Here is a 21033-nt window from a genome sequence, read left to right on the forward strand (position 1 = left end):
ATCCATTACTAATAGCTTAAGATTTTCGACAAATAAAATATCAACCAATAATACAATTACTTAACACTATTGGTTGGGGAACAATTACATGTGATGCATAATGGGAGAGAAACTAGAGGAAGAGATGATTGCACGGTCCCCTACCAGGCCATCACCATTCACCACCAGTTACCTGATGATCATGGTCATTGGCTATTGAATCACTTGATCAAAGTTAGTGCAAGAAAGTAAGGGCCAAGAACTCCTTTCTATGTACTGGGACCACAGGCTCTGGTGCTACCTAGAAGCCAAGCTTAGATCCTAGCTTAAAGGGCCATCAACAGGTGGAGCAAAGCTTCATATCACCAGCTACTTGTTTTCAGTGATCATCTCAAAAGATTGGGCCAAACCTAGAGAGGAGGGAAAGGAGCATGTGATCAAGGAGACTGAAAACTAAAATAAAATGGTCTATTGGGTTTGCTAAAGAAATACTAAGTAATCAAATCACACCCAGAATTGACCAACGTTTTGGGGCTTGTAGAGTTGAGAAAACAAGGAGGAATATATGATGATGATGATGATGATGATGATGATGACCTGTGGATCACCAAGGAAATTACATCAAGTTGATATCTTTTCTTAATTAAACTACAAATCGTGGCTTAGGGAAGTCGAAACTCTCAACCTCTGGTTAGAGAACCTTCCTCGTATCTTTATCATTATTCAAGGATTTTCTGAGTAACTCCCCGCTTTCCCAAAGGGATCAAAAGAAAAGTTAAAAAACTTCAACCTTCTTTTACTTCTCAAAAATAAATAAATAAATAAATGGAGTTATCTAAACTGTTAAGGGATAGAGAGAGAAATATTTAAACAAGAAACGGAGGTGAGAGGATGCCTTCAATTATTATGAGTAAGTATTGGATGGAAAAAGAGAGAGTGTTGACATAACTTGATACAAACCCTGAGACTCTTAACGCATATCGTTAAAGTTACAATAGACGGGTACGATCATATCAAAAGCTCTCTTGACAATTAGAAATCGACGGCTTCCTCGTCCCCCAGCATTAGAGGAAATGTCTGTGGCGATTCACGTTTCCCTTAGTATAAATAATTTGGGGTTTATTATATCTTTTAATCCCTCAATTATTATTCTGTATCATAAATAGACTCCTAAACTATTGAAATATATCACTAAGCCTCCACCACCGTTAATATAATTTAGACTATGAGTGAAGCTGTTAACATTATTTAGACTTGAGTGGAGCGGCTTGAGATAGCCAGCGAGAGGACAAGAAGTTTGTTCATTGCCAAGGTAGCCGGCGTCTTGAGCCATTTTTAATCCACGAGCAGATCTTCGAGAGGAAACACAGAGATTATGGTTGAATCATTATGTTCTTGTAAGACCGAGACATTGCCAACTCTTGCTAATGTTATATAAAATAGATCAGAAATGTCTTTCATAAAACACTCCCTGCGTCCTTGTCTTGATGGGTGACCAGGGAGAGTGAAAACTGTCTCTGTAAACGCCGTATTTGGGTGCTTTGCACACCAGAGCTTCTTTTAAACTCGGTGGCATGGATATGTAGTAAAATAAACGGAAATGGTTGGTGTAATCACCTATAGAGATCTTGAGTTACACCAAGGTGAGAAACAGAGAAAAATTTTGGACAAAAAAGAAAGGAGAAATTGTGATGGCACAGCAGACATCTGGGACATCTGACATCGTTTCGTACCGAAAAAAAAAATTTCCTCCAGTGTCTCCGATATTGTTAAGTGCTGCATTTGAAACACTATGGCTGGAAGATGGCACAAAATTTTGGGGAAAGAAAATTGAGATTGCAGGAACACATGCATTTCTCTTTTCCTAAAAGAATATTATGGGACAACATAGTGGTAATCTATGTACAGCGAAACCTGTGCACCTAATCAACTATAGGTTCATCCTTTCGTGTTAGAAGCTACTATGGAACTACCTACTGCTCCGGTCATCGGATATAGTCTCCTCAGAGGATGCATCACTATCAATCACAACCAAGTTGCTTGGTCCAATGGTTGCTGGAGTTTTCTTATTCAATTCCAAGGCGTTGCTCAGTCCAGAGACTGTATTGATTGATACAGGATTCTGAGAAGACACAGGGAGATCAAGTCGTGGATCCATCCACTGTTCAGATGTTAGACTGTCGAAAGCTCTCAAACTTTCAGGCTTAGTGCCAGAAACTGTGTTCTTCCTCTTCAATATGCCACGCTTCCGGGAATCTTTGGATGAGCCCTCCCCATAATCTGGAATAGCAGCAGTAATCTGTATGTCATTATTGAGCAAACCTATAGATATACCAGTAGCCGAACCAGTGGACTGCCACTCTGACACATTTGACCTAGGCGTTCCTAGCACCTCTCTGAGCCAATGAGGAAGAGTGTTTGCTGACTGAGTAGGTGGGTGCTCATGAGCCAACCTCTCTATGGATTTTTGCCGCAAAGATGATTCAGAGTCATACCTTGTTTGGATATTGGATTCCAGTTGACATCTGATTCCAGCCTTTGAATATGTAGAAGCTACTGGAAAGCTGCTCAAGAAATAATTTGACGACAAATTTTCACTTCCAAAGAGATTCGGTATGCAGACACTGGATGAATAGTGCAGTCTTCTCCTTGAAACATGGTCATTCTGTTGGTATACTTCTCCCAAAGAAAGTTTAGTTTCGTCCGTCCGTGTTGTAAAATCTGAACATGCCGACTGGGCGCCTTTTCCACGATAATGGTTAGTTGCCATCGCTTCAGATAACCAAGCACCACCTGGGAAAAGAGGTGGGAAAACATCTGATCTAGGTATTCTTGTTGGCTGAAACAGCGTGCCAGTTAGAAGCTTTTTTTGCTCTATCTCCCACTGCTCAGATAGATCCTCTGCAACTCTTGATTTTGAAAAGCATAGTCGAGGGTCCCTCAACATTGAATACCAGTTGTCCAATCCATGTCTTCTCACACCAATCCAGAGAAAATCTAATTCCTCCTCCGACCAATGATTTAAATACCTCTTATATGACAAAGCATCAAACCTTTCCCTCAACTTCTGTGAACCACTAAAAATATTTTCAAGTACTTGCTTGCTCCTCGATGTAGATACATTTTCGAGAATGCTGTTGCACTGAAAGTCTGTAATGTACTCATGAACACCATTTTTGCCATTCAAATTTAGCGGTGATGACATGCTCTGTGAATCCTTCAGAGGAACACCAGGGCCTTCAGAATTCAATGGCAGAGTTAAATCTATATAACTAATGCGAGAGGAAGAAATATTTGTGATTTCTTCGTGCTGCTGTTTTTCAGAGATAGGATTGTCTGCATTTGCCAAAAATACTCTTTCCTGCAACAATATCATTTGATTAATAATGGATTAGGCAAGCTTCCAAATGAGCCCTTACTAGCAAGTTAGATAATTTTCAGGACATTGTGAATTCTATAAATGCTTAAATGAGTAGAATTCTTGTTTTTTCGAGCTATGAGGATAATCTTCCCCTTCTCTGTGATGAGATAAAAAGAACAAGAAGCAGACAATTATCCTAATTATGCATATAAATAAATACTGCAAATAGACTGCATGATGTGCAGACAGTGCTAACAGAAGATAAAAATGCATTTATGGACTTTTGTCAAGTTGAGGTACTACAACAGGACAAAAGAAAGGATCATAACTGCTTTCATCTAGAGCTTACCTGACAGCATTGACTCCCAGCCAATGAGATAGCTGGGAATATAGGGGAAGACTTTTCATTGGATACTTGTGTGCTATTGATCTTAATTTGCTCCACAGCAAAGCATGTTGATTTCTTTTTCTCCTGTAGTGCTTTATCAAGCGATTCTAACCATTCCATTTCTTTGCCTCTTCCATCAGTGTCCTCTTCTGCAGGAACTATTCGACAGCTCCTAGTTGAACCTTGAGATTCTAGACGATTTTCTGGCAATACTTCAGCTGTTTGTCTACTAATATTCATCTTAGTTAGACAACCAGATGCACAAAGGGAAAGAGATAGCTCCTCATTACAAAGTTTTCGTCTCTTCTCTGAAATTTTGTTTGGTGAACCTGTTTTCTCAGGATTTCTGAGAGAATCAACTATCTCATTTCCTAACTCCTCCCTAATGGAGGCTGTCTGACTTGTTTCATGAACTAAACTGTTTAAATCAGAAGTTGGTGCTGCACTGAAATCATCTGATGACCTTTCAGGAAAATTTTCTGCAGGTTGAGAAGGCATTGGTTGCACAGAGGCAAAGTTTGTACTTCTTGAAGTGTGAAAACATTGAGGCAACACTTCATGTATGTGGTTGCCACTATTTATAGAAAGGGCAAGTTACACTTCAGAGGCAACAGAAATAGTGATGCAATAAGTTGATGTAAATTTACCTTTTTGCTTCAGCTGAGCCTTTATCAGGTGTCAATGCAAGTACGGCATTTTTTCCAACTCCAGCCATCTAACCAGTGAGTTCACAATAGAGAATTTCTTCAATTAGTTATAAATGCTTTTAAGATATTCTAAAGAAATTGAAATCTCCCAGTTACAAGAAAGTCCAGTTACAAGAAAGTCCAGTCACGTCACTGTCCATATGTTTCTTAGATGTGATGACCAATCAGGTGTAAAACCAGAAAGAAAGAGTAACACATGTACAATCTTCAGTGAAAGACTCAAAGGAAGTCATTTTCAAGACATGAATATTATGGATAACTTGATTTCCCACTAATAATCATGCCACAAGAATAAAGAACAAAGTAAAATAAATTATCATGAATTCTATTCGGCATATAGCACAAGAACATTCTTCAGGAAGAAAACAATGACCTAAAGCATAAAAGAATAGAAAAGTTGTATAATATACAAACAAGGGTGGATGGGTAGAACAATTTGACAAAAAAAAAAAATGCATTAAACATGTATATCCACACATAAATATTCGTCTGTGTATGTATTAGTTAGTAGGTGACTCAGTGCTGATAAGATAACGACTAACTAAATAGATGATGTTCCAGCAAAAGGAAGGGATAACTGTATAAGGATATCTTCCATGTCTTTCGGACCAAAACATCCATATTCCTAACTCACAAATAGACATGTACCAGAACAGAGTTTGGAACCAAACAATCCATGTACCCGACTCACAAGAGACATTTAACAGAAACAGAACTTGGCCTCCGCCTGCTTGTCTTTCTTTCAAACCAATCAAGTTGCTTAATGGTGTCCATTGTACTTGAATACTCAGATTGTTACTACATCAGAATCTATTGACCAACAAGGAAAGCATGATTTAGATCTACCACAACACCTTAATAAAAGACGAAATGAATAGTTAAACAACTATGAGTGTACGCACATAATAGATTCATGAAATAGATCAAACTGGCAGTAAGATAGAAGTATACCACGTCTTGTTGAAGCACATGTAATGAGCTATCATCAGTTTGTTTGAGCATCAGAGATTCATTAGATGATCGATCCATGAAGTTGCCTTTCGGGGATGATCCTTTGTTGTCACAACTAGCTCCTAAATCATTACTTCTCTGATTGACCTCTGGTAACTGTTTCTCTTCACCTTTTAAATAGCTTCCAATATATGTTTTGCCCATATTCGGTTTCTGTTTCACTCGTCTGCGAAAGGTAATCAAGGGACCGCAGGTATTCTCTTTTGGATGCTCATTATTAACCAGCCTGCTGTTTCTTCTATATGAACTAGCTTTCTTTTCAGTAGACAGACTTAAACGTGCTTTACCTGACCCAGATATAGACTCCAAATCATCTTTTGGAGACCTCAGAGCCTGCTCGATGCATGCAAGATCACACACAGAACCAGAAGATGTGTATAATATATCTTCAGTGTTTTTCATAGGGACCCCTATTCTTGAGAGACGAGACCTCCTAGAGTAATTCTTCAAGGGTACTGCACTTTGTAGTATTTTATGTGAGTGATGTTCCATTGGGGCCAACTCTGATTCCCTGGTGATTTTACTTGTTCTTTCTTCATTGGTAACTTTCTGTGCAGACTCCTCAAGATCATACCTTTCAACAAAAGTTGAGCACTGCAACTCTTTTGTAGGAGCACACTATGCATAAGAAAGGACAGAAACTATTAGATCAATGTACAGATATCAAATATTATTATCCAATAAGAAATAATATATGTAGAGCTCTACAGCTAAGTCTATGCATCAGAGATGCTAGCTTTTTGAGCATCCATAACATCTGAGCAAATTCTCTTTGACATCGAGTGAACCTCATTGCCGAAACTGTAGACTGGATACAAGGATAAATAGCTAACATGTTTTCATGATTCAAATAAGATAATGATGAGAAAGATAAGTACATATTAAGAAAATGTACAGTCATAATGACATTTGACCTAATAAGAAACCCTCAATGCTAGGCTATTTCATTGCATTACCAACATAATTTTTCAACAAAACTCCACTTATGGAAGGGTTGAATGAAACTTAAAGGGTTTTTAGTGTGTATACCATTAAAAAAACCTCTAATTTACTTGTATGCCCCTCTAAAGTTAATATTTGCATGTATAGCCCTCAAAACATATATTTTGGTGTACCTAATCAAGTTTGTATAGGACACGCTGTGATGCCCCCATCGAAATTTTAGTCGAAACTGAAGTGTTTATAATAGTCCAAGAGCCTAAGCGATGCTAGCTTGACTCGAGGGATACTATGGTAATTAAACAAGACTTGAGCTTATCAACTGCTGGACAAACCTTGAGCTTAGTTATTGGATAGATGGATAAGGATAAGGGATAAAGAATAGCATCTCTTGATCTTATCTTTAGCCTCCTAAATATCTAGGAAAAATATTTAGGAAACTTAGTAGCTAGGTTTTCTTTTGCCTATATAAGGGCATGAGCTCTTTACTTATAATAGATCTAAAATTTTAGTGAATGAAATAGAAGTAAGAACTTCACCAAGAAAGCTTGTCTTCTCTAAGTGTTATTAAAGTCTTTTTTTCTTTTTTTTACTTCTACACTATCTTTACTTTGATACTTTCTCCATCTTGCGAAAAAAGTAGAGTGTCACGCGGATTAATAAACTGATCAAAAAAGTTAAGACTGTGACAAATGGTATAAGAACTAATCTATGAAGCGCTGCCGCAACTGACAACGTGCTGCCGCGATCAACGACGTGTTGCTGCAATTGACGAAGCGTCGTTGCGATTAATGACATGCGTTGCAGAGAAGAGCTTCGAAGCTACCATTGACACCTTTAAAACTCAATTTCGCATGCTCAAGGTGAAACTGGATCAGCGAAACAAAGAGCGTGTTGTAGTTGACAAAATTGCAACATGTGAAGGTGCTCTCACGAATGAGGCACTCGATGAGCAAGTTGTGGTTGAGACAACTTGTTTGGAGAAGGTGGCTGTCCCAGCGAAAGCCACCAACGTCCTTAAAGAGTTCGAGGATGTGATGCCAATAGAGTTGTCCAAACGAAGTTGTCTAGGCAAACGACGAACCATGTCATCGAGACGGAGCTGGATGTGCAATCTAGAGCAAAGATACTCCACCAAACAACACCTCGAGAGTTCAAATGGTCATTGCCTTAGTCAGCTTCGACTTGTTGAACACATACCTTACCCACCATCAAAGAAGTTGCATGAGGCAACAGTGCGAGGCCAAAAACTATCCAAACTTGCCCTGGAGGGCAAGACTAGGCAAATCTAGGTCAGTAGAGGGTTGATATATACAAATGGCAAGTGGTCATTCGTTCCTCAAGGAAACGACTTGCGGAGGAACCTCTCGAAGATTGCCATAATGCCAAAGGGGCAACACGCTATTAGCAAGGAGCAACGAGGGTGTAGTTGAAGAACTACGAGTGCGCACTAGGTGGGGGAGATTGTGAGATCCAATCGAATTTTTGGTTGAAACCAAAGTGCCATAGCAGTCCAAGAGCCTAAGCAACGCAATAGTAAAATCTAACTCAAGAGACTCTACGATAATTAGGTAAGACTTGAGCTTATCTGTTGTTGGACAAGCCTTGAGCTTATTCATTAGATTGATGGATAAGGATAAGGGATAAAAGATAGCATCTCCTGATCTTATATTTAGCCTCCTAAATATCTAGGAAAGATATTTAAGAAACTTAGTAGATAAGTTTTATTTGCCTATATAAGGACACAAATTCTTTACTTGTAATGGATCTAAAGTTTTAGTGAATAAAATAGAAGTCAAAACTTCACTAAACAAGCTTATATTCTCTAAATGTTATTAAAGTCTTTTTTCCTTTTCTTACTTATACAGTATCTTTACTTCGAGGCCTACTTCATCTTGCAAAAAAGATGGAATGGCGCAAACTAGCAAACCGATAAAAAATGTTAAGTTCGTGATAACGCGCAACTCATGGAAAATGCATTAAGTTTTCCTAAAATAATAAGCCATACCTATTCAACAAATAACATGAACCTTAACATAAGTAAGTATTCTTTGACGATCAGCCTATTAACTAAACAAGGGCTTTCGAAGTATTGTCAGATCAAGAGGGCTAATACTTTCATTTGGCATCTCAATCTTCCCTTTGATGATTATATGAGGGGTTCGATGCCTTCCGAGTTGGTTTTCACCGAGAGATCCAGATGCAAGCTCTTGCCTTGTCGTCAATGGCTCGCTTGAAAGACCCATAGAGGTCTCTCGAGATGTGAGATGGTAGCAGACAGTGCAACTATTACCAAGCACCTAGGAATGGAACATCCATAAATAACTTGGACCTTCTTCTTTTTCCCAAAGGGCAGCAATTTCAAAGTGTCCGTTAATCACTACAAGACCTACTTGAGGCACTTGAGGGGGAGAAGCTGGTTTCCCCTCCTCCTACCCCTCCTTTTCCAAAAAGTGGAACTTACAACAATTCAACTCCAACTAAAAGTCGAGTATTCTGCCTACCTACAATAATGGTATTTAATAAAAATAGTTTTTGCATGTATATCCTTTAAAACTCTTTCTTTTACGTAAAAATGCTTTGCAGTTAAATAATCATTCAATTTTGAATAATTTAAATGTAAAAAGATAAAAATATCCTTACTCTAGTTTTTTAAGTATTTCACTTAGTTAAGGGTATTCTTACCTTTTTTCTATTAGATTATTCAAACTTAACTTGAAAAATAATATGTTTTGAGGCGTATACATATAAATATTAACTTTAGAGGAGCATACAAGCAAATAAGGTATTTTTGAAGGGTATATATGCAAAACCCCAAAATTATATGAGATAGAAGCTAGATTGTTATCAGATTGGTAGTGTGGAAAATTCATGTATCCGTAGCTATCTGGAGCATTCCCAAGTCTTGCCAATCATATGCTATGTATTAACAAGTTAACTATCATTTGTTATGCAGCTCATTCATGTATGTAGTGTGGAAAATTCATGTATCCATAGCTATCTGGAGCATTCCCAAGGCATGCCAAACATATATTATATATTAACAAGTTAACCATCATTTGTTATGCAGCTCATTCATGCTATCGTAGTCCATCTATCTAATACATGAAACAGGCACCCAAATAACATAAAAAATTATTTGAATCATGCAATTACCCATGACAAAAATGTGCTTAACAGCTTATAGGATTTCAAAGACACACAATCAGTTAGAACCTACTGTTTCCCATTCCAAATTTCAAGAGGTATAAAGTATGAATATTCCAATATTAAACTGCAAGAATCAGCAGTATGTTCCCATGGAGAAGTGAATTTTGGCAATTCATCAACAGAATCCACACAAAATGGAAGAAAAGAAAAGGATATGTAATCTTCTAAAAGGCAATGAGGGAACTCAAGCGGTTAAGGTAACATATAGTGCATATATGTGGTATGCCAACACATATGCCATCCAGTACAGGTATAGTTATAAGTTATTTGGGCCTGACAAATATGTACAAGTATAAAACGAATACAAAAGAACCCCATAAAAGATGAAGCTATTACAAGATATGCCACTCTCTAGCTGCATTAAAACATACTGATACTAAAAGAAAAAGGTACATTCCAAAAAGTGGTAGAAGCATAATCTTTCTAAGGAAGCAAAATAGGGCATTAGAACAATTGAGTATGAAATCACTGGAATTGCTGGGTATTAAGATTGAATATTTGATTATTAATTGGGATATAAATAATTTGAAATACTCACTGACTGCTCTTTAAACTGTGATAGTAGTCCTTAAACATCAAATCCAATTTTTCATAAGAGAATAAATCATTTAAAACCTGACTTAACCTGTCCGTCAAAAAGGACCAAATGACGCTAAGTTTGCTTCAATTCCCCCTTTTACAAAGACTCTAATGCTCAAACCTATAGGAGGCAGCAATCTAGATGCTGATAAATTATACAAGAAGTCCTTCAACATCCAAAACAGGCCCTTTAGTTTTTGTGGTTGACTGATATGATATACATAAGAACATTAAACCACCAAGCTCAATAGTACCGTAGGAGTAAAATAGGAAAACCATGCAGATAGTAAGTTTGATTTCTCACCAGATTATATTCATTCAGCTTCTCTTTGTTTGTTTCAGCTTCAGCTTCAGCTTTCGGGCTTGATTTCTCAAGAGAAACCCCACTTGGAGCCTCAGAAGATAAATCAACCACAGCAGTTATAGATTGATCAGACTGAGAAGGGAAGCGCCTGCGCTTGTATGTTAGCATCACCTTATTGCTCATCTTTCTTCCCGGAACTAATCAATTGTTCTGCATGCAACACACAGAAAGCATTAGTCAATATAAGTTAAGATTTTCTATCCCACTATTTTTAAATCTTAGAAACGTAGAAAAAACGTCATTCAGAAAAAGAAAGGAAGTCGCCACAGCCCGAATTTGGTGAAAATAAATCCTCTAAAAATATGGTGCAATTATCATTATCAAAACCATAACCATCAATGTGCAGCACTACTGTTTGTTGAATCTATCCAATTACTTTTTCAACATCCAGTCCAAATTAGGGTTACCTCATCAACCTTGGCCAAAATTTCACATTAGACCTTAAATCGATTGTGAATCTAATAACAAACAATCTATTCCAAAATATCCCAAATATTTTCCAGCGTACACACAAAAAGACAACCCATTTCATCAAAATTTAGCTCCTAAAGTGGAAACAAAATACTAACCCACATTCGTAAACAAAAGCACAGGAGAGGTAATCTACAAATAGCTAAGCAATACGACATTATCTATTCCAAGTCGATCTCTTTACTGTAAACAATGCTGAAATCAACTCAAATATTTGCAACCAAGAACGAATTCGAGCGAAATTGCCGCTTAAAAACGATTGCCTTAATCCGATTTCGTCTAATTATGGAACCGAAAGTAAGCAGCGAGAATCGAGTAGAGTAGAAGAACTAAGTACCTGGATTCCGCTTAATTCTAGAAGGAAATCGGGAAAAAGAAGAAGGGAAGTTTTAAGGAAAAGTCGAAGAGACGAAGACATGGTTGGTTAGAGAGAGAGACGGCCTTCGGTGTTTCTTTTCTTTTGCGTTTCTAATATACTTTTTATTCTTTTCGAAGAGCAGGGGAAAATAAAGCACCTTTTTGGACTTATATAACCTCGAGTATTTCCGTGACGTCGCTATCTGGGAGGGGGGTTTTGAGTCATTTGACACCTCTCGCTTCTTCCCAGGCTCCGTAGGCATTGGCGTATGCGACATTGGGGCTGTTTTTTTTATTGTTTGGGGGGAGGGGGGTTAATTACGTCTATAATCCCTGAAATATACATCATTTTCACAGATAACTAAATTTTTTTCATTACAATGTCCTCCTCCTAAACATTGGGGCAAAATGAAATTACTAACCGCAATGACAGAAAATAACTAATGACAAGTATACCCTAATAAATAGATGAGCTCATCATAATCACTAAAATGAACTAAATTTAGTAAATTACATGAATAACCTCAACAAACTTATAATTTGTTAAGATCCCATTTCCCTCCTTCAGTAAACCCAACCACCGATCATCATTGGAGGATAACCCCATTTTCCTCCTTCAAGCTCGAGATTGCATTCAGCATTATTGCTACCTTCGCCCGCCGTAGGCAACATGGTGTATCTATCCTTAGTAGCAACGGCATCATCACCAACGTCACCCTTCGACTGTCGGGTCGTGCCTCCCCAAAACCATTATCACACTCCACAGGAGGTTCGAGATCTTGTCGCTCTCCAGGGCGTTCTTGCCGACACCCTTGGTCGTGGGGACGACGGTCCTCACTGTTTACCTCGCCAATAGGCAAGGGCAAGTCGTGGGTGGTAGTGTCATCGGGGAGGGAGAAACCAGAAGGGAGTGAAGAATGAAGATGAGATGAGAGAGAGAACCGATGGGAAGGAGGTTCGAGATCCTATCACGGTGGAGACCCTCACTGTGTACCTCACTAGCGAGTAGAGGCAAGTCGTGGGTGGTAGCGTTGTCGAGGAGGGAGAGAATAGGAGGTTCAAAATCCTGTCGAGACTTGTCGGCGCCCTCACCCATGGGGGCGATAGGCCTTGCCATGTACCTCGCCAGCGAGCAAGGGCAAGTCATGGGCGATAGCTTTATTAGGGAAGGAGAGAATAGAAGAGAGGGAAGAATGAAGATAGTGGAATGAGATAATGAGAAAAAATAAGTGTGTGGAAAGGTATATATGTCCATTATTGTTGGACTAAAATGAAATCAAGTTCTTTTTCCTCTAACAATGACATTTAGGTTATTTTGCATCCGATGTATTCCGATATAACTGTGACATAAGTTGACTCGCTTAATTTTAGTTGATGGTACATTAAAAGAAGGATGATATTGAAATTTTTTTAAAGTTTTAAAGGAACATTGTAACGAAAAAAAAGTTTAAGGGCTCCTGAAAAATTTGGATATGATTTAAGGGTAAATGTAATTAACCCTTTTTTCTCTATTTTGCTGTAAGAAGTTGAAGAATTTTGCAAGAAGTTCCCCGCAAAGAAAATTATTCTACATTATGTAATGAGTGATTAGATTCCGTTTTCATTTTATTACATTTTTGTGTTTTTTTTTACCTTTTATAAAGTAAGAAGGAAAAGTCTAAACGGTGATGGTAATAGTTAGACGTAAGTTTCTTGTTTACTTACGTTGGTCGATTTTATAATTAGTTAATTAAACTCTTTATTAATTAAAAAAATAAAATATAAGGGTTTTCTAAAATGATATTGCAAAATTTTAATATAACATTAGAAAATAAGTAATTTTTACATAATTATAGCTAAAAACTTTTTAAAACAAAGTCATTACATTAACTCATCATAATTAAAACTAAAATTAGAATCAAAATAATTATTTTGCTATTCTATAAATTATTTAATATGGTTCAAAAGCTATCAAATACTTTACCTAATCTTATAGTAAAAGAATTATTTTCATTCAAGACAAAAATCTTTGATGAATATTTTACTCTCCAACCTCCCAGAAAGAATATATAAGAAAGAATGATATTTTTAGTCACTTAAAAATTTTGATAACTTTAACAATTATTAGTTAAGAGTATTCCCTTAAAAACTAATCACAATGATAATTCTAAAAGAATCAAAAGATTATAATAATTATTATAATATTTTAAAGAATATAATATCAATTATGCTATGTTAACAATTATGTAAAAAATCTTTAACAAATATCCTTATTCACATGTTCAACTTGGGCCTGAGCATGAGACCCAACCCAATATCGATAGACTAGGCCAGTCATAGAATAATATTTGGGCCACCTCGGGCTAGTTTTTGGCCACAATCGGACTAGAATACGCTGACCGAATAAGGCTAGTCCAAACCAAGCCCTCACTTATGGCCCTTGCATTTGATATTAGATTGTTTGCATGTGCTAGCTTTACTAGTTCTAATGATTGGTGGATATCTTTGTTTCCCTTAATAGCAGTGTTTTTGCGGGAAGTTGTAATAATATTGTGTCTTATAAACTTGTCAATCTATGGACGAATCCATCTTTAGGTCTCGATTGTAATTTTGAATATGAGTGATATCTCTTGTCCTAGTTGGTCCACCGTTACATAGAAAAAAATTTCGTTAGTGTTGGCCTTAACTCCGTTACGACTTTAGCTGCCATTCTTTTCTCCCCTTCTAGAAGTGGTTTTCCTAGCCATCTTCAGCAATCTCCTCCTCTCCTCTCCCCTAGCAACTTAGGTTAGGTGAGGAGAGGGGGTATTCTTCCCTTTTCTCCGTCTTCCTTTCTCCCTTTTCCTTCCTAGCTCTCTTTTCTTCGCCCTTCTTGTCGTAGCCCGTCCATTCTTCATTCTCATTCCATCTCTCACTATAGGATTTCCCCTTCTCGGTTGCCTCGGCGTCTCCTCCTCTCCACCGCTACTCGCCGTTGCTGACGAAGTCGTCAGCTTGCTGGCGTTGGATTTTGTAGTTTTTTTTCCATTCTTTTTTCCTCTGTGTGGTTGATATCTAATATAGATTTTTATAATGATGTGCTACAAGAATGTTCCGGACTGCAAGGGTCATAACGGAGACACTAGAAACTTCGTGTCTTTGTCGTGGAATATGTATATCTTGCTATATATATATATATATATATATATATATATATATATTACATCTTTGGGAATAATATAATGTGTTATTCCGTTGTATTGTTGATATTCATCTAATAGTGGGATTTGTTCAAACTATATCACATTTGATTTTGTATATCTAGCTTGTAATCATTAGTTTGAAATAAATAAAATATGGGATTTTCATAGAAAAAAAAGAAAAGAAAAATATCTCGTCTACGGACACAGAAAAAAACAAACTATTATTAATGATATGGATAAGTTTATACTCAATGGACCCACACTGACTAAATATTTTTTAAGCCACGTCTCACCCTAGTTTTACATCGTTCCTAGATCTAATCATCATATTCTTCCCTGCCAAATTATCATTTAGGTATTTTAGAAATTACCTTTTAATATTTTAATAGAATATTTCTTTGGTTGATATCATTTTTATTTAAAATAGTTGAGTTTAGATAATTTAGAATGTCATATATATATATATATATATATATTCTATGCGTATCTATTGGCATAATTATGTATGATAGCACGTAATACATGATAACGATGTGTGTTTCATTATGCTTATTTTTATTATATGATATCATCTATCTAACACACGTGCACAACCATAAGAGGAGTGAATTTTACATCTCAACAGTACCTAACACCTTCTTAGCTAAGTTTATAGGTGGGATATATTATTATATCTATATATTAGAGCCTATGCTTGAGATCCTAATCTATTGATCACAAACAATCAGAAAGCCATTTCACTAGGTGATGGGTGATTTACTATCGATCGACGAAAGTCATACCGTTTAGAGTATTTAAGTGAAAGAGAATGGTAATATTACGTATATCTAACGATACTTGATGACGTAGGGTAAAGGGGTTTATGAGCAACAGCTTATGAGTTTCTACACCATGGTGCAATGATGTGGAGCTGAGAGCTCACATGGAAGTATCAATGTATGATACTAACTTATGATATGGGTTTATTACTAAGGTCCTTAGTCTACGATGGCAAACAATTGGTCATACTGTTCGCTAGGTGATGGGCACATGATTCTACCACTATGATCTGTCATTCATTAAAGGTGTTTGTGTGATTGGTTGTGAGTGTTGATGTGGCCTACGGGCGTAGTTCTGTAAAGCGTAAGTTAAAGACATGATAGTATGAAGTGATGCATATCCTATTATATAGTGTTGACATGACTTATGGGTAGAGCTTGGTGTGAGCTCGAGTTCGAAGACATGGTAATACAGATTGATGCGTGTCAAGTTATAGATTGTTAATACATGTGTGCATTAGAAGAACATAATGGGCATGTGGTTCTGCTGCATTGATTGTGATCATGATGTGCATATACGTTTTACCTCATTATTATGTCTTTGTTTACACTACATTTTAGACTATAAAAGTGAATACTTGCTGGGTTATATGTTCATCACTTTTTAGTGAAAAAATATTATCAAATTAGTAGATGAGCTCGAGTTCATAAAAAAGTTGGCGAAGATTTATTTATTTATTTATTATTATTATTATTATTTATTCTTGTAAATTAAGCTAGATAATTTGTAGCTCCCTCGTGGGCATTAGTCTATTATAAATATGTATTTTGGGGCTTGTTGTAGCATTTAGTATTATGAGCTTCTTTTTGTCTGTATTATTTGTAGAAATATGAATTTTTCTCGTGTCTATTATATAGAAACATTGACCAATAGCTCACGTGGATACCACCCATGTGTATTTGGTGGTGAGTATTACAAGTAAGCAACCATATTATGCAAATTATAGTGATGATTATGTTTTCGAGTAGTAAACTTTACTCATTCAAGGAAGTAAATAATTTGAAAGCGGAGATTTAGGATCTCAAGAATGATATTTATGGCCTTCTCATATGTCAACGGGTTCATGCACAAAATAGGATATTTTTTGTTATTGGATACCTGTAATCATGCCGAATAAAATTAATATGCATCACATGCGTAAATATCTACACATATATGACGACTCATTCTCTAAGACTACAAAAGTTTTGCTTGCTGATATAGCTTTCCAATACAGTTGTACTACGTCAGGAATCATTCTCGGATGGTACGAAGTCCAGCTCAATAATAAAGACAAATAAAACTATAAGCATAATATTTTTTACACTGATTAATTAAATAATCATACTAACGTCCGCTATAAGTGCGGGTAAGTCCATCTAAGAATTCCTTTTATTTAATTAATAGGTAGAATAGTTAAAGCTATACGATGTTTGCCTCAGATTATCGCTCAACTAATTATTATCAATTTAAAGTAAAACAAATAAATCATGTTTAATTAATTAGCATCATTAAATAAAACAACCAGCTTAATACCATTTTTCTACTTGTAATCCGTGTAAATTCTTCGATAGGAGTAATTAATATAAATATACTCAGATCATTGACTCATTTGCTAAACTTAAATTAACCAATACTATAATCAGCTAAATTCTAATTAGAGCTGATTTTCTATTATGAGCAATTAGTAATGGCACTCTCAGACCATAATCTAATTCATTAAAATTGATTTATAACAATTAATATAGCTAACAAAGCTATCCTCTAAAATGAATGATTAATAATTAAGTCTGAAGTCTGACATTATTCACTAAATAAAATATTAAAGTAAAAAATAAAATATATTAAAGAGTATTTAGTCCGTTTGAGTCAGCCTAAGACCTGGAGCAATATGTTGGGCTACAACGAACATAAAAACACAATAAAAACTCATTAACATTGGCCAAAAACTCAAATTAATAAAGAAAGCCAACCAAGCCATTTAAGCTAGAACGCAGCCCAACCACTAGACCATAGGCTATGATGCACCCAACCCAAATCCGACATGGGATGGGCTAACAATAATTTAACCCACCAACAATCTGGGTTGGGCCGCACCCAACCCTGCCCACCACATGCTGAGTTAGGCTAGCAACCCAAGCCTAAGAAGCCCAAGGCTGGGCTCCAGCTCACCAAGACAGGGCTTGACCCGCACCAACCACCCGTCCCCTATCCTTAACCCAACCTAGCTTAGGAAGATAAAAGAAGGGGCTGTCAGTGAACACCGCCACCAATAGCCGGGTCATCAAGCTAGTTGACACCTCGCCAATCGAAGAAGGAACTCATGGTGCTGATTGGCCAACAGAGGATCCAATGGCCACCACAACCAACCAAACGCCCCAACGGTGGAGTAGGAAGTTGTTAGAGATTCGGCCGCCGGCAGTCCCGATCGACCCCACCAACACCCTTCCCTAGGTAACCTAAAGCTAGCCGAAGGGGAGCCCAATCGTCAGAGGTGTTCGATGGCAAGAACCACCTTCACCAAGGCCAACGGCTAGGGCGAGGGGCTACCCAACGGCTTTGGCCATGAGTGCACCACTGAATGCCATCGAGTGCATCAATGTGAGGAGAGGAAAAGATTCCCACTGGTCAAGGAGGGAAGACGCCAGCAAGGACTAGCCAAAAAATGATGAGAAGCTGGCAACGAGAGGCTACGAGGTATAGCCTCCATTGAGAGCCTAGAGGTACCCAATGAGAGGAAGCTCCTCGATCCGACACGGAGAGGCACGAGGCCGCTAGCTGGCTAGATTCCCGGTGAGATCGAGAGGGGGAAGACATGAGTGGAAATCACTAAGAACTTAATTAAATTGAAATTTAACTTTACAAAGTTGTAGAGAACTTACTAACAGTGCAAGCCACGGGGTCGGCGAGCTCCGGGAGCACCTCGACGCGACGAGAAGAAAAAATGGGAAAAGAGTGGCTACCATTTTTGTTTAATAGGGATGTTACATTACTTTTCTGTAGTATAACTCTAAATTCATTCAATACTTTCGATTGTTGTTATACCTTTCCATGTGATGCATCTAGGAGATGGACTTTTAAATCCGAAGAAGATCATTGGATATGCTCAATTTTTTTTCCCAAGAGAAATTGAGAGGAACAGCTGCCATTTATTATGCTGTTTCGATGAATTGGGTCATCAATGGAGAATGCGAAGAAGGGTAAGTATGCAGATCTCCCTAGATTTCTTTGATGTTGCACCCAACATTCCCTGTGATTCACTTTTCAGATTTTTACATAATTGTTACTAATTTATTTTAAAATATTATAATTGCAACCAAAATTACTGTTTTCTTTTAAAAAATATCATTATATTAGTTAAATCTAACTAATCATAACTAAAAGTAAACTTAGATTCTAAAAAGATTATTTAGTCCTTATATAAATTGTTTTAAAATAATTTAAAAGTTCTCCAATATTTTACTCAATATTATAGTAAAACGAGAAATATCTTTTGGGGGAGACACAAATTGTTGATAAATATTTTAGAGTATTTTAATTATTTCCATGTATTTGTTAACAGTAATTTATTAGAAATATTTCATTAAAAACTAATCATAATGGCAATTCTAGAAGTCAAAAGATTTTAACAATAATATAACATATTTTTATAAGTTTTCAGTGGCAATTATGTGAAAAAAAAAACCCTTCATTTTTTAAATGTCATTTTCAAGAAGAAATAGTGTGATCACTTTATTTCCGGACGGATTGCCTGTTTATGAATATCTATTTAATCTAGTAATAAGCTATATGCACATTTTTATACCTTTATTTTTCATGTTTTTATTTTTTATTTTTTATTTTTTATTTTTAACCTTTAAAACGTTGGCGATCATTTTTATAACAATTTAATTCGTTTTGAAAAAGGAGGAGCACAAGGATGAATGAACTATAAACTATAGGCTATTTCCTTTTTCTTTTAGAAAGAAATCTCTCACGGTCAACTAGAAATACTGGGACCATGTCTTTTCTTTTTATTTTTCTTTCTTTTTAAACAAAGGAGAATTGGGACCATATCTTTATATGCCACATGGATGAACAACTTTTTTAAAAGAACTTGGCATCCTAAAGTATGGCTGCTTCCTTTAGTTAAAAGGAGAAATACATTTAAGGAAACTTCAAATGAAAATGTACTTCAAATCCTAGATTGGCTCCTTGATGTGATTCTGGTCTAATCAAAAGATTAGGTTCGTTGTATGAAACTTATTTATCATAATATTAGTTGTTTATTTTTTTTAGATAACTTATGGCATTAGGCTCGTGTGGTCAAACGTCTGGCCAACGATATTCGGACATCGAAACATAAAAGGAACCTTCATCTAGATGTTCGAATGCTTGGTCAATGGCATTGAAACTCCACAATTCAAGAACAACAGAGCGACGAGGCATTCAAATGCCTCAACTCGAGAGCAGTACTTGTCGAAGTGTTAGAACGCTCATCTAACGACATTCAAACACCAAAATCAGAGAACACCCTTCGTCTAATAGCATTTGAACGCTCAAAGATTTAAAGTTTTGACAAAACATTAAAACTCCCGATGCCGAGATCATTTCATGTTTTGATTAATTTGAATATTTTTGAATTACTAACTAGTTTCTAAATATGTGAAAGGCAACCACTTTGGGATAATTGAGGAATATTGACATTTTCTATATTCCTCTACCTTTCATCTCTCTCAATCTTCTCCTTTGATCCAAGGCCGACACTATCAAGCCGACGCTAGCCCATTCCTTCTCGATTGTCGATCCCCTTAGTTTAGTAGGGTTGGTCATCTTCTCCCCCCTCCCTTAGCTCATCCCTCCTACATTGTCATCTCCATTATCCCTTACACTTTCATTATCTAGATCTCATCATCTCCATTAAAACCCGCATTAGCCGGTACACAACATCTTACAATGAAATACTGTATTGAAATCTTCATTATCCCCACCAACTTTAGAAATGACTTTTTTTTCTTATCCTCAAATACAACATCTTATTTTAAAATAATAGTTAAACATCAAAATAATCATATTCTAGAATATAAATACTATTCTTTAAACTTATATTTTATACTATATACTAATTTGATTAATAATTTACTATTAATATCTATCACATCAATCTATTTTATATAAAACCAAAAATTATTTATCATAATTTTAAAAAAGATAAAAAAAAAATTCTCATATCTTTTTTCACTTTATATCACATCAAATATAATTATTACAAATTTATTTCAGAAAAAAAACACACACACACACATATATATAGTTATTCATAGAATAAAGGCTATTGAGGATAACAAATAGAAATACCTATTTTAGAATTTCTTATTCTTAAAGTATACAAGCTAAGAATAAGTTTATTGTTAGTATAGCTATATGCTAATTTTCAATAGTAGGATAAGAGAGCTTATTTCTTGTATTTTTTTTTATAAACTAGTATAGTGTGTAATAATTATACTTAATGTAACATAAAGTTGAAAATTATAATTTGTCAATGACTAAAATACTCATCATAATGGATGGACAAGGAGAGAAGAGAAAGATGAAAAATATTAGATGAAAAAAGAAATCTATGAGAGATAAATAGGTACTACCATACTATTGAGATAAGTAATTATTTACCTACTATACTAATATAAACCAAAAATCTTATTTCACAGGCAAACTATAGTGCATTCGAA

General features: G+C 36.1%; 1 protein-coding gene across 1 annotated transcript; it reads right to left on the reverse strand.

Moving 5' to 3' along the window:
* Nucleotides 1-1696: 1696 nt before the first annotated feature.
* Nucleotides 1697-11486, reverse strand: LOC140789714 (uncharacterized). The gene is made up of 6 exons (XM_073139512.1): nt 11347-11486; nt 10479-10688; nt 5387-6064; nt 4376-4443; nt 3690-4302; nt 1697-3340 (listed from the first exon to the last, which is right to left on the reverse strand). The coding sequence occupies exons 2-6, from the start codon at nt 10659-10661 to the stop codon at nt 1949-1951; spliced, it is 2934 nt and encodes a 977-aa protein (XP_072995613.1). The 5' UTR covers nt 10662-10688; nt 11347-11486; the 3' UTR covers nt 1697-1948.
* Between the last annotated feature and the right edge of the window lie 9547 nt (nt 11487-21033).

This window comes from Typha latifolia, chromosome 5 (assembly GCF_019914945.1).
Source record: "Typha latifolia isolate L0001 chromosome 5, TyphaL0001v2, whole genome shotgun sequence".
In the NCBI taxonomy this organism is placed as follows: Eukaryota; Viridiplantae; Streptophyta; class Magnoliopsida; order Poales; family Typhaceae; genus Typha; species Typha latifolia.